General features: G+C 52.6%; 1 protein-coding gene across 4 annotated transcripts in view; it reads right to left on the reverse strand.

Annotated features, from left to right (window-relative positions):
• Window positions 1-6679: 6679 nt before the first annotated feature.
• Window positions 6680-12766, reverse strand: part of GAS2L1 (growth arrest specific 2 like 1) — a 38282-nt gene continuing 32195 nt past the window's right edge. For all 4 annotated transcript variants that reach the window (XM_038373479.2, XM_043498173.1, XM_038373480.2 and 1 more), the window contains one exon: window positions 6680-8783. In XM_038373479.2, coding sequence (XP_038229407.1) covers window positions 7121-8783 — 1663 coding nt within the window. In that variant the 3' untranslated portion in view covers window positions 6680-7120. The remainder of the gene's footprint in view (window positions 8784-12766) is intronic.

A 12766-nucleotide genomic window follows, 5' to 3' on the forward strand; every position in this document is an offset into this window, starting at 1 on the left:
AAGTTGCATCCGATGAAGTGAGCTGTGGCTCACGAAAGCTTATGCTCAAATAAATGTGTTAGTCTCTAAGGTGCCACACGTCCTCCTGTTCTTTTTGCAGATACAGCCTAACACGGCTGCTACTCTAAACAGGCACGGGAGCTCTGGGCCGCTCTTCCTCTTGAAAAAAAGTTGGAGGGTCAATTCTTCTAGTCCTTAATCAGGTAAAACTTCTGTTGCAATCAGCACCTCTACTCATATATATTAACATGTGCTTAATAACTGTACACTTCATACTTAAATATCTGAGCCATCTTAGCCAGGGCACTCTGCACTTTCTGCACATTGGCTCAGTGACTGCATTTACTGGCATATGTGCTGAGCACACAGATGGGGTCCAATACAAATCATGACAATAATCGTCCATGTTATGGACTCTCTGGATGCAATTTCTGTGCTTTGTTCTGGAATTGGCCTGAATTACAGCTGAAACCCTAAGAATTTGATGTATAATCACATCTGATACTCACATGGCGCTTTCTAATTCCTTCCTTTTTCCTCAAACGCTGAACAAAAAAATGACAAATGGGGGAGCTATTGGCCTGCTAAACCCAGGGTTGTGAGTTCAATCCTTGAGGGGGCCATTTAGGGATCTGGGGCAAAAATTGGGGATTGGACTAGATGATCACCTGAGTTCCCTTAAAAACCCTGATATTCTATGAAATGATTTTCAGTTAAATGTGCTGACAGCAGCCATTGCTGTACAACCCAGCCTGGGGTAGCACCTGCCACCCTTAGGGGTTATGTGCTTTCCTCTCCTCTGACTCATTCTTTTGCTTTCTTCATCCTTCCAGACCTCTCTGCTGATTTTCATGCTGTCAACCATGACAGCCTTCCCAACTTCCTGGGACTCAAACTGGCCTTGGTGTGCTCCCATCTATCAGAGGCTGCTCTTTGTGCAGCATGCAGCAGAGAGAGGCTGGTGTATTGGATAGGGAGCATGGGCAGTGTGTGAACCCACGGCTGGGGGAGGCTAGCCCGACCCCGTCTGCCTGAGGCTCCCCCTTCCCCCTCTCCGTCAAAGTCCAGAGGGCCCCGCCCCAGGCTAGCACTCCCCGCTAAAGCAGGGCAGGCTGGCCCGCAGGGCAGGGGAAGGGACCGTGGCACACTCTGCCCACCCACGCACTAGATCCAGTAACAAACATGCCCACTTCGAGAGCACCTGTTATCCTGAATGAGCCCAAAGCGTTGCCCAGCCATCAACTCTGGTGCAAAGAGGCTGGGCTGAGGCAGGGCACTGAGCAGGAATTACTGAGGCCTTTCCCTGGCAGCCACAGCTTTCAACCCAGGCAGGCTAGAAGCCAAAGCCACCAGAGCAGGTGCTAGCCGGTTGCGAAGGTGATGGCCTGACGAAAAGCGGTTCAGTCCCAGGGCGTGGGGGGGGGCAGCATCTTGAAATGCCCAAACAACAACTGGGCATCCATCTCGGCTGCCCGTCTTCCCCCCTCCTCCGGAGTAGTTTCCACCCTCTCTACCGAAAGGCGGGACCCCGTGACCTGTGCTTGGCGCAGTACAGCGCGGGAAGGGGCTGCCCGGGGAGTGCCAGAATCCGGTGGGGCGGGCGGCTGCTGCAGCCATTGGCGAGCACAGCAAGCACCTCAGAGGAGTAAGCTGAGCACCGCACCCGTTTGCCTGGGTGCGGGAGGCTGATTCTCACTTGCATGTGGAGAGTCACCAGCTGCCACTCGTTCACCAAGGCCAACCCCCCCCCCCCCCCGAGTCATTGCTGGGGCAGAGCCGTCAGCGCCTGACGGAGGTCCCTCCTCACCTGGGGGTTCCACCTTCCTGGACGAGGCTGGAGTTGTCCTGGTGTCGTGAGGGGCCTTGGAGCTGCAGGACAGGGGCGTGGTCCATTGAGCCTCCATCCTCGTCCCTGGCCCCATCCTAGGGGAAGGAACGTACCCACCGTCACAGCACCCTGCTGGGCATTTACTTTCCGTATAGCACCGGTTGGGGGGGGCCTTGCTTTGCCTGCGTTGGTTCACCTCGGCTTCACCGTGCTTCCAACAGTTGATGGTTTTAATAAATACCCTGGTTGTTTACACCCCCACAGCCTAGCTGGGTAGTTTTTAAGGGGCTAACAACCACCCCGATGATAGACGCGGGTATGGGGACAGTCCTCTAGATTGGTTTCCACAGTGGGGCAGACTGACCCTCCCTTTGGCCGGCGGGGGGTGGGGGCTGGATTTTGCCTTCCAGCTACCTGAGGCTCAGTTTGGGGTGGTGCTGAGGGCAGAGGTGACGGAAGGGGAGGGGTGTGAAACCAAATGTACTGCACTAAACATGGTCCCCAGGGGGGACCCTGGCGGGGGGGGGGTGCAGGGTCATGGGGCCTGGGGCTAGGCAGCATGTCATAGATAGGCAGGAGCTACTGAGACCGGGGCCGGGGGAAGCATCTCTCTTTCTCACCTGGAGTAGCTGCTCCCAGCCTTGGCCTGATCACGCTCCCCAGCCTGATTCTGGCCAACTGGTCCAGATCCTCCACTCTCGCGAGTTCAGCACCCCTCCCCAATATTCCCATTGAAGGCGCCTCCCTCCACCCGGCTGGACATCCAGCCCCTGTGGTCAGGCCCTCACTACTCCTAAGGGCTATTCTTATGCTCTGTTCCTCTCCTGGGAGCCAAACTGCTGCACTTGGGGGGGGGGGGGGAGAGGAGGAGCATCAAACACAGGAAAATTGCTACAGGAGCCGGCTGTGTTTGTCCATCTTGACTTGTGGGATACATTGGGGGGGAGGGCTGTTGTTCTGGGGCCTGCTGGTTCCCTCACTGCTATAGCACTGCCTGATACCTACACCTGGCACTGAGCCAAAGGGGGCTTGGGCATTGACACCCCACAATTTCCAGGGCCTGGCTTCCAAAACCAGAAATGAGGGCCGGGGCATCCCACCTTGCTTTGGGGGTTGTAATGAGATGTTGGTTTGCAATATACTCTTCAGCCATTAGCTGTGTGCTGGACACAGGCCGTGTGCACCCTAGTTAACAAGGGAGATAAGACTGGGACTTGAAGACTATTAGATGGCGGGGGGGACGTGGGGGAGGTGGCTGTAGTTTTTGTTTGTTAATAGCTCCTGTTTAAGGATTACTCTGGTTCAAAATAGGGGGGTGAGGAGATAGCATCACCAGCTAGTGGAAAATTTAGTTGGCTTATCAGGAAAATGCCCCTAAAATGGGATGGCTTGGATGGGGGAGCGGGGAGAGGGCACAGCCTGAAGCCCCTCCTTGGGAGAAAAGGCAGGGCAAGCGGCATGGTGTTTGGGAATCATTACAAAAGCCCAGATGTTAGTTACAAGGATTCCCTCGCTCCTCTTGCCCTTTTAAACATTAGCACAAGCAGAACTAGCTTCTCATAGTCAAAACAGCAGGGACAGCAAGCACTGCTCACCCTGCCCCTTGACAACAGCTGCTGCTCTAGGTGTGCACGCCCCCCAGCGACAGCACCAAGAAAGCTTTCTTAATAGCGCAAACTGCACCCCCATCCCTCCCTGTGAGCTACCTGCTGGGACATAACAGCGCTTGTTTTACAGTGCGGGGGGTGTGGAGAACAAACCCTGCCCTCTAGCCTGGGTATATCAGATACAGAAGGGGCCAGGCAGCACCACCAGAGTGCGGCTGGGGCTTGGCTCGGCTCAGCTCTTGGGGGTCTCTTCCTCACCTTGTTGAAGATGAGAGCAGCTAGTCTGATAGTCAGGCCCAGGTGTTCTTCTCTCTGGGAGGGCACAGCAGGGGACCTGACCCATGGAACTTGTGTTCCCACGGCCATGTAAGTAGGGTCATCTTAGCTGGCCCCCGTCTCCCTCCCACCCCCAGGGGACTCGTTCCACACTCCAGCTCTTGGAGCAGCAGTTGGATCACTGGCTTAATAGTAGCATCCACAACTCGCCTTTCCTAGCACAGGAGCATGATGGAAGGACCTCTACCCCTGACCAGTGCCCACTGCCTGCAGCCCCTTGCCGCTTTACATTTTAAAAAATCTCCTCTCGACCTAGGGCTGCTAAGGCAGGACTCAGGGAGGCAGAAAGCTGGGGTGGGTCAGGAGCAGCAGCATGGAACATGTTGGGCAATTGGCCTGCATCAGGCAGGACCCTCCTGAGATGCTGGCCTCTATCCCAGCAAGTAAATCCCCCCCCCCCCCCCCGCCTCTCCCTCGCTTTATTTTTTGCTGTAGTTCTCACCTCTGGCCAGCAGAGACCATTGTTCTGAGCACTGGAAGCAGCCAGCTCTAGTGCTGCTTCCCCCTGGCAGGGACAGAGCCCCGCTGAGGAGGGGAAGGTGGAACAGCACCTGGAGGGGATGGAGGAATGACATGGGGAATTATCCCCAAGCTTCCAGCTCCCTCTGGATGGAGTATGCCCCCTCCCCTCACGACATGGATGCCAGAACAATTTGATGGGGAGGGTGCAGAGCTGGGTGGGAGGGGCGATAGATCTGGGACATGCCGAAGCCTGCCTAGATTACACCTTTAGGGCTGTCCTAGGGCCAGTTCTTCCAGCACCCTGCCCCTACCCTGGCAATATACAAACCAGGACAGACAGGGGGGTTTGGGTCATTCTTTTTATTGGCCTTAGTCCTTCTATGGTCAGTTCCAGCTCTACGTTCCTAGGGCTGATGACATCGAGGGAAGCAGCAGTCTATGCAGAGAACACAGACACTCAATATACTATATCTATAAATATAGATGTTATTAAAAAACATACAGTACGTTAGGGTCAATTAATGCTGGGAGGCTCAGCTTGCTGGAGGCCAGCAAGTGCTTCCGAAAAGATGTGCAATACAGTTCACTAACCCTCCCCCCACCCCGCCTGCCCCAAACCCAGAGTCCATAAAAAACAACCCTAACTCAAATGAAGTCCAACTCCACTGCCTTCCCCTCGGAGACTCTGTTGTGCAGCTCAGTCCCTCTCTGCTACTGCTCAGAGGAGGTGTGCCCCATCCACTACGCCCTCCCCCACAGCAATCACAACCCTGAAGAATGGCCACAGAGCCTCTGAGGTTTCAGTGCAGAATGATGGGGGGCCCTGAGCTGGAGATCAAAGCACATAAAGACCCAGAGGACATCTGAGGGTGTTCAATCCCAGACCCCCACAACAATTCTGGTCTGAAACCAAGGAAGGTCTAAGACCCCCAGGCATCATAGAATATCAGGGTTGGAAGGAACCTTGGGAGGTCATCTAGTTCAACCCCCTGCTCAAAGCAGGACCAATTCCCAACTAAATCATCCCAGCCAGGGCTTTGTCAAACCTGACCTTAAAAACCTCAAAGAAAGGAGATTCCACCACCTCCCTAGGTAACGCATTCCAGTGTTTCACCACCCTCCTAGTGAAAAAGATCCATCCTCTAGACCTAGGGGGGGTTCCAAAGAGGATGGCTCTAGAGACTGTTCTCGGTGGTAGCAGATGACAGAGCAAGGAGTAATGGTCTCAAGTTGCAATGGGGGAGATTTAGGTTGGATATTAGGAAAAACTTTTTCACAAAGAGGGTGGTGAAGCACTGAAATGGGTTACCTAGGGAGATGGTGGAATCTCCTTCCTTAAAGGTATTTAAGGTCAGGCTTGACAAAGCCCTGGCTGGGATAATTTAGGTGGGGATTGGTCCTGCTTTGAGCAGGGGGTTGGACTAGATGATCTCCTGAGGTTTCTTCCAACCTGGATATTCTGTGATTCTCTTTGGAACCCCTTTTCAGGTAGTTGAAAGCAGCTATCAAATCCCCCTCATTCTTCTCTTCTGCCGACTAAATAATCCCAGTTCCCTCAGCCTCTCCTCATAAGTCATGTGTCTCCAGCACCCTAATAAATTTTTGTTGCCCTCTGCTGGACTTTCCACATCCTTCTTGTGGTCTGGGGCCCAAAACTGGACACAGTACTCCAGATGAGGTCTCACCAATGCCCAATAGAGGGGAATGATCACGTCCCTCGATCTACGGGCAAGGCTCCTACTTACACATCCCAAAATGCCATTGGCCTTCTTGGCAACAAGGGCACACTGTTGACTCATATCCAGATTCTCACCCACTGTAACCCCTAGGTCCTTTTCTGCACAACTGCTGCCTAGCCACTCGGTCCCTAGTCTGTAGCGGTGCCTGGGATTCTTCTGTCCTAAGTGCAGGACTCTGCACTTGTCCTTGTTGAACCTCCTCAGATTTCTTTTGGCCCAAACCTCTAATTTGTCTAGGGCCCTCTGTATCCTATCCCTACACTCCAGCGTATCTACCTCTCCCAGTTTAGTGTCATCTGCAAACTTGCTGAGGGTGCAATCCACACCATCCTCCAGATCATTAATGAAAATATTGAAGAAAACCAGTCCTAGGACCAACCCTTGGGGCACTCCACTTGATACTGACTCCCCACTCCCCACTCCTCACTACCCGTTGAGCCCGATGATCTAGCCAGCTTTCTATCCACCTAAGAGTCCATTCATCCAGCCCATATTTCTTTAACTTGCTGGCAAGAATACTGTGGGAGACCGTGTCAAAAGCTTTGCTAAAGTCAAGGAACAACACGTCCACTGCTTTCCCCTCATCCACAGAGCCAGTTATCTTGTCATAGAAGGCGATTAGATAGACATGACTTGCCCTTGGTGAATCCATGCTGACTGTTCCTGATCACTTTCCTCTCCTCTAAGTGCTTCAGAATTGATTCCTTGTGGATCTGCTCCATGATTTTTCCAGGGACTGAGGTGAGGCTGACTGGCCTGTGTTCCCCGGATCCTCCTTCTTCCCTTTTTTAAAGATGGGCATGACATTAGCCTTTTTCCAGGGCTCTGGAATGTCCCCCTAAAAGGCAATTCACTTAAGAGATCTCAAGTAAAATCAAAGCCACCCAGCTGCCCAGCCCTCCTCTGACCCCAAATCTGGCCCCGCAACTGGAAGCTCCATCCAGAGGTACCTTCAAAAATAAAAAACTCTGGGGCATCTGGCCGCCCACCCCTTCCCAGCAGCAGCAGCAGCAGCAGCAGCAGCAGCAAGGCCAGGGCCACCACAGCAGCACATCTAAGGCAGCAGGTGTGGGACATGGGGATCTGGGAGCAACAGTGGGGAATGCTATAGGCCGGTCCCTCCATCTTGTACGAGTGCTACCAGCTCATCATGCCCAGGCATCCTCGTCTGGCCCTCTTGGCTCCATCTGGCCCAGCGGCGGCTCCATGAGGGAGGAGAAGACGCTCTGAAAGGCTCTCCAGGGCTTGTGCTCAGATGGGCACTTGGGAGGGCTCCCCTTGGGTGAGGTGCCAGACGTCTTGTAGCTGAGCGGCGTGGGTATTTTGGAGGGGTTCTTATCTGGCTGAGTGTCTACACGCGGCTTGGCCTTGGGCCGCACCTTCAGCTTGTAGATGGAAGGCACTCGGCCTGGTTTCTTTGGGGATTTCTTTTGCCTCAGCACCCCCTCCTGTGTCTGGAGTACATGTGGCATTCCATCTAGGGCTGTCTCACCAACAGGCCCCACCACAGAGTCTTCCTTGGTCTCCGTCAGCTCATCTCGGGCCGAGGGCCCCAAGTCTGTATCAGAGCCCGCAAGATGGTCCAAGATGGTCCAGGTCGCATCCATGCCCAGATTGGAGCCCTCTACTCCCTCAGCCACCTCCTGGAGGTCATTCAAGGCTGTGTAGTAGTTACTTTCATCAGAGGAACTCGAGAGAGCTGGCTTCCTCCAGCATGTGGTCGGCTCCAGGGCCACATGGGAGTTCCAGCCAGAGCCATTATGGAACTCAGTGTGGGCTGTGCTACAGTTGGAGGCCCATGGGCGCTGGGATGAAGGGTTCCTCTTGGGGTCATCTTTGGGCCGCTCACTGAAGTCTGTCTGGAAGCCGTGCTTGCTGAAGAAGTTCAGTGATGAGGAGGAGGAGCTGGAGGAGCAGTAGGCAGAGTCAACGGCCCCTGGGTCTGGCGTGGTCTGCTGGAGTTGTCCCGGATCGTGGGTGCAGCCCAGGGTCTCCCCATCATCCCCGACCAGCTCGATCATCTGGGAGTTGGCCAGGAACTCCTCCTCCAGGCACCGGTACAGCTGCTGCTCCTGGCTGGGGTCCAGGCACAGAGGGGTCCGGAAGCTCTGTGCCAGCTCCTCCAGCTCCTGGCTGAAGCTCTCAGACAACTGTCTGGCCTGGAGGGTCTCCCCAGAGAGCTGTTCCCTCACAGGATCACTTGGCTCAGTCTCAGCCCCCTGACACTGCCTCACAGACCCCAGCATTTGCTGAGGTGCCCGTATCGAGGGCTCTGCCAGTTTGTTGGCAGGAAGCGATGCTCTGTGACTGGTGGGCGCAGGGCTCCTGGAGCCCACCCGAGGGAGGTGCCTGCAAGTAGGGCTCGTGGTCCTGGGGATGGCTCGGCCAGAGTCTTGGTCAGTCTCCTTCACTTTGTTGGCCTGTGCCCAGGAGTGCTGCCCATCCTTCCCTCGGCTGATGAGCAGCACTGGCTCCCCGCCACCTCTCCCCTGGCTCCGTGGTCTGGGGCTGGGCCTGCCAGGCCCATTCACCAGGCGAGGCTGGCTCCACTCCTCTGGCTCTGCCCTCCTGGCCTCCACCGACGGCCTCAGCCCCAAGAAGGCCCCGCGCTCCCGTGACTGGCTGCGGCTCGAAGGCCGACTCTTGGGGGTCCCCTCGGGCATGTGCCGCCCCACCTCCTTCCTGCGCGCTGTTCGCAAGGCACTGTCCTCACCACGCCTCCTGCCCAGGGTGCCACTCTGTGTGGACGACGTGGAGGAATCACTGTCTCCGGAGAGGCGTCTGGCTCTGGGGGGCAGCTGGTCTCGAAGTCTGGAACAGAGGGGAGGACAAAAAGGAAAGGATATCAGTGCCATCTGCCGCCAGGGATGGGGAAAGGAACTGCATGAGGGGAGGGGGAGAGACTGCTGGAGACAATACATTTCCCTGCATAGCATGGGCTGCCAGGGCAGGGGCTGGTGGCACCTCAGGAGGGTCCAGCACCTGCACAGCTGAGATACAAAGTTCCCTCCCCAAAGCTGGGGGTGCTGGGATCTGTCATTCTGACCCAGGCCCCAGCTCTGCGTTGGACTCTCGGCTCCTAGGGCTCACCCTGCCGAAGGCAATGCAGCAAGCCGGGCTAGAGTTGGCCTGAGACCAGAATTGGGCCTGGCCGCAGAGCTGGCTGGAGGCTGCTGCTGCGTCAAGCCCCAGCTCACACAAGTTGAACAAGAGGCGTAAGTGCTTTAGCACAGAGCTACCAGTGCGAATAGCGGCACCGTTCCCCACCCAGCCCGCAGGAGAGCAGCCTCCGCCTCCACAGCAAAATCCGGTTCTCAGATACATCTGCCGGAGCTTTTCCCCTCCCCAGTTCCCAAGCCGGCAGCACAGAGCCCAGCCTCTCCGTCCTGGGCTACCAAACTGCCCCTGCGGAGCACTTTGTTCTCAGAAGGGAGCGCGAGAGACAGGCCCGGAGTAACAGAAGCCCATTCTCTGCTGATCCCTCCCAACTGGAGCCAGCCGCATCTCACAGAGCCCTCTGTCCATTCCAACACAGCCCAGTTCACCTGGATGCAGAAATCAAGTGCTCCACATTCCAGCCTGGGGAGGTTTTCCCCTGCCATGTTAAATGGGGCACATTTCCTTTCCTACCCAGATTTAATACAGGAATACAGATGATGCAACATAACACAGCTAATCTTCCTGGGGCAAAGCCTTAGCCACTGTGCTTTCCTGACTTCCAATTCCTCCGTCTTAACACCGAATCCCCCACCCACCCACCTTTCTGATCTATTCAACTAGCAGCACGTACAGCCTCCATCTGCAGGGCCCCCAGCTTGGGGAGGTTAGGGCTTTTGTCACTAACAAATGCCTCTAACTAAGCAGCCTTTAAAACTTTACTATTACATTAGCACCCAACCAAAATCTGGATCATTGCGCTAGGTGCTGTACAAACACCTTCGTGAGGCAGATCCTGCCCCAAAGAGCTTACAATCTAAATAGAGAACGGTGAGAAGGGAAACTGAGGCACAGAGAGGGGGATGTGACTCAGCCAAGGTCATCCCACAGCTCAGTGGTAGAACCAGGAGTAGAACCCAGTCCCAGCCCAGCATCCTGTTCATGGGACCACACTGCTCCCTAGACAGACTCATAGCCTTTAAGGCCACTGTGATCATGTAGTCTGACCCCCTGCACATTGCAGGTCACAGAACCCCACTCACCCTCTGCTGTAACAGACACCTCAAATCCTGATTTAAAGACTTCAAGTTACAGAGAATACACCATTTACATGAGTTTAAACCTGCAAGCGACTCATGCCCCACGCTGCAGAGGAAGGCGCAAAACCAGCACGTGCACAACTACAGACACTTAATCTACAGGTGCTGATTTTTGTTTTTGCCAGTGGGTGCTTTTGAAGAGGTGTCTGTGTGTTGGGGGGTGAGGATGGGGGCACTCTGCCAATGGGGGGGGGCTATTTTCAGCATATTTATATGCTTCTTTCATATTCTAGTTATTGAATGGGTCTGTCACTGGTATCTTTACTATTTTAAGAATGATTCAATTGTTATGAACTACATAATTACATTATCATGAATTACAGTATATTAAAATCATTGCAATCCCAAGCTGTCTTCACTAATGTCCCAGTTTAAAGACATTATGTCTCACTAGCTTTCTGGATGAAACAGTCAGCAATTGTATTCACATCTAGTTCCCTGGTATTGTCTTGATGCACGTTAAGGACAGCTACCTATTCAGTTGTGTCTGTCCCATTGATGACTGGGGATAATTTTTAAGTGTTCTGAAGCCGGTGAATGAGCATTCCGCAGTTCAGGATCATAAAGGGACAGTGAGAAGGATTCTTATGAATTTGCAGTACTCTGGAAACCTCGTGCTTCCAGAGTACTACAAGTGACTGCAAGACCTCTTTCTTGAGTGGTAACAGTTAATTTAGGCACCATCATTTTGTATGGATAGTTGGGATTACGTTTTCCAATGTGCATTACTTTGCATTTAACATTGAATTTCATCTGCCATTTTGTTGCCCAGTCACCCAGTTTTGTGAGGTCCCTTAGTAACTCTGCGCAGTCTGTTTCGGACTTAACTATCTTGAGTAATTTTGTATCATCTGCAAACTTTGCCACCTCGCTGTGTACCCCTTTTTGCAGATCATTTATGAACATGTTGAATTGGACTGGTCCTTGTAAAAGCCACTGGGAACACCACTATTTACCTCTCTCCAGTCTGAAAATGGACCATTTATTCCTACTCTTTGTGTCCTATCTTTTAACTGTAGTGCCTGGCAATGCTTTCAGGATCATCTATGCATGCTTAATTTAATTTAATGACAAGCCTTTTGTTATCTTAAAAAGAAAAGGAGTACTTGTGGCACCTTAGAGACCAACATCCAATGAAGTGAGCTGTAGCTCACGAAAGCTTATGCTCAAATAAATTTGTTAGTCTCTAAGGTGCCACAAGTACTCCTTTTCTTTTTGCGAATACAGACTAACACGGCTGCTACTCTGGAATTTGTTATCTTAATCACCCTGCCTCTGTTTATAAACAAACTCCCTGCCCCAAGGGTAGACATTGTGAGCAGCTCAGAACTCCTCACATTCCACGCTCCAGCTCTTGCTCCTGGGTGTTGAGCACCCGCTATTTTTCCCTGTGGATGCTTTAGCCCTGGATCGCCCCTGGAGTTGGCGCCTATGACTTAATCCACCTCCTCCAAACCTGGCTTGCTTTGTAAACCTGAAGGAGGCTATCAAACAAGCCAAGTTTTAAGTCATTCACTCCAGCTATTTTCGAGTCACGCCACTGCAACTGTTCTGAATGGCACATGGAGTATTTTTATCCCACTCAAATAACTCTTTCAAAAATAGGTGAGCTCAAGCTTTCCAGAAACATTCACCTTTGAGCTAGGGGAAAAAAAAAAGATTCAGCCCAAGAGGAATTCTGAGTTGGAGAAAGTTTCTAGCAACAGGAAAAGGAAAACACATTTCAAGAATGCCTACTTCAATGGACAGGTTTCAGAGTAGCTGCCGTGTTAGTCTGTATTCGCAAAAAGAAAAGGAGTACTTGTGGCATCTTAGAGACTAACAAATTTATTAGAGCATAAGCTTTCGTGAGCTACAGCTCACTTCATCGGATGCATCGGAAATGCATCCGATGAAGTGAGCTGTAGCTCACGAAAGCTTATGCTCTAATAAATTTGTTAGTCTCTAAGGTGCCACAAGTACTCCTTTTCTTTTTACTTCAATAGAGTCCCCTCTCGGCTAGGTGCTATTTAATACAAATACCTTGGCAGTAGTGATCTCTAACATCCCAGATCGCATGGGTGAGTCGGTCTTAGACACGCACACACACACACACACACACACACACACACACACACACAAGAACAGGAAGCCAGCAGGCTGATCCTGAGCAAAGCTGATAAGGAGAACTAAGAATAGATCTACAATGCAAGTGAGCTCCTGGCTGGTGGAGAGGAGGAGCACTTGGTTTCATGACACTATAAACTTCCTAAAAAGAAAAGGAGTACTTGTGGCACCTTAGAGACTAACAAATTTATTAGAGCATAAGCTTTCGTGAGCTACAGCTCACTTCATCGGATGCATTTCCGATGCATCCGATGAAGTGAGCTGTAGCTCACGAAAGCTTATGCTCTAATAAATTTGTTAGTCTCTAAGGTGCCACAAGTACTCCTTTTCTTTTTGAGAATACAGACTAACACGGCTGCTACTCTGAAACCTATAAACTTCCTGTGGGCCCAGTATTGTGGAAGCCCTGCCATGGGTATCTCTTGGCCCCAG

This window comes from Dermochelys coriacea, chromosome 15 (genome assembly GCF_009764565.3).
Source record: "Dermochelys coriacea isolate rDerCor1 chromosome 15, rDerCor1.pri.v4, whole genome shotgun sequence".
In the NCBI taxonomy this organism is placed as follows: Eukaryota; Metazoa; Chordata; order Testudines; family Dermochelyidae; genus Dermochelys; species Dermochelys coriacea.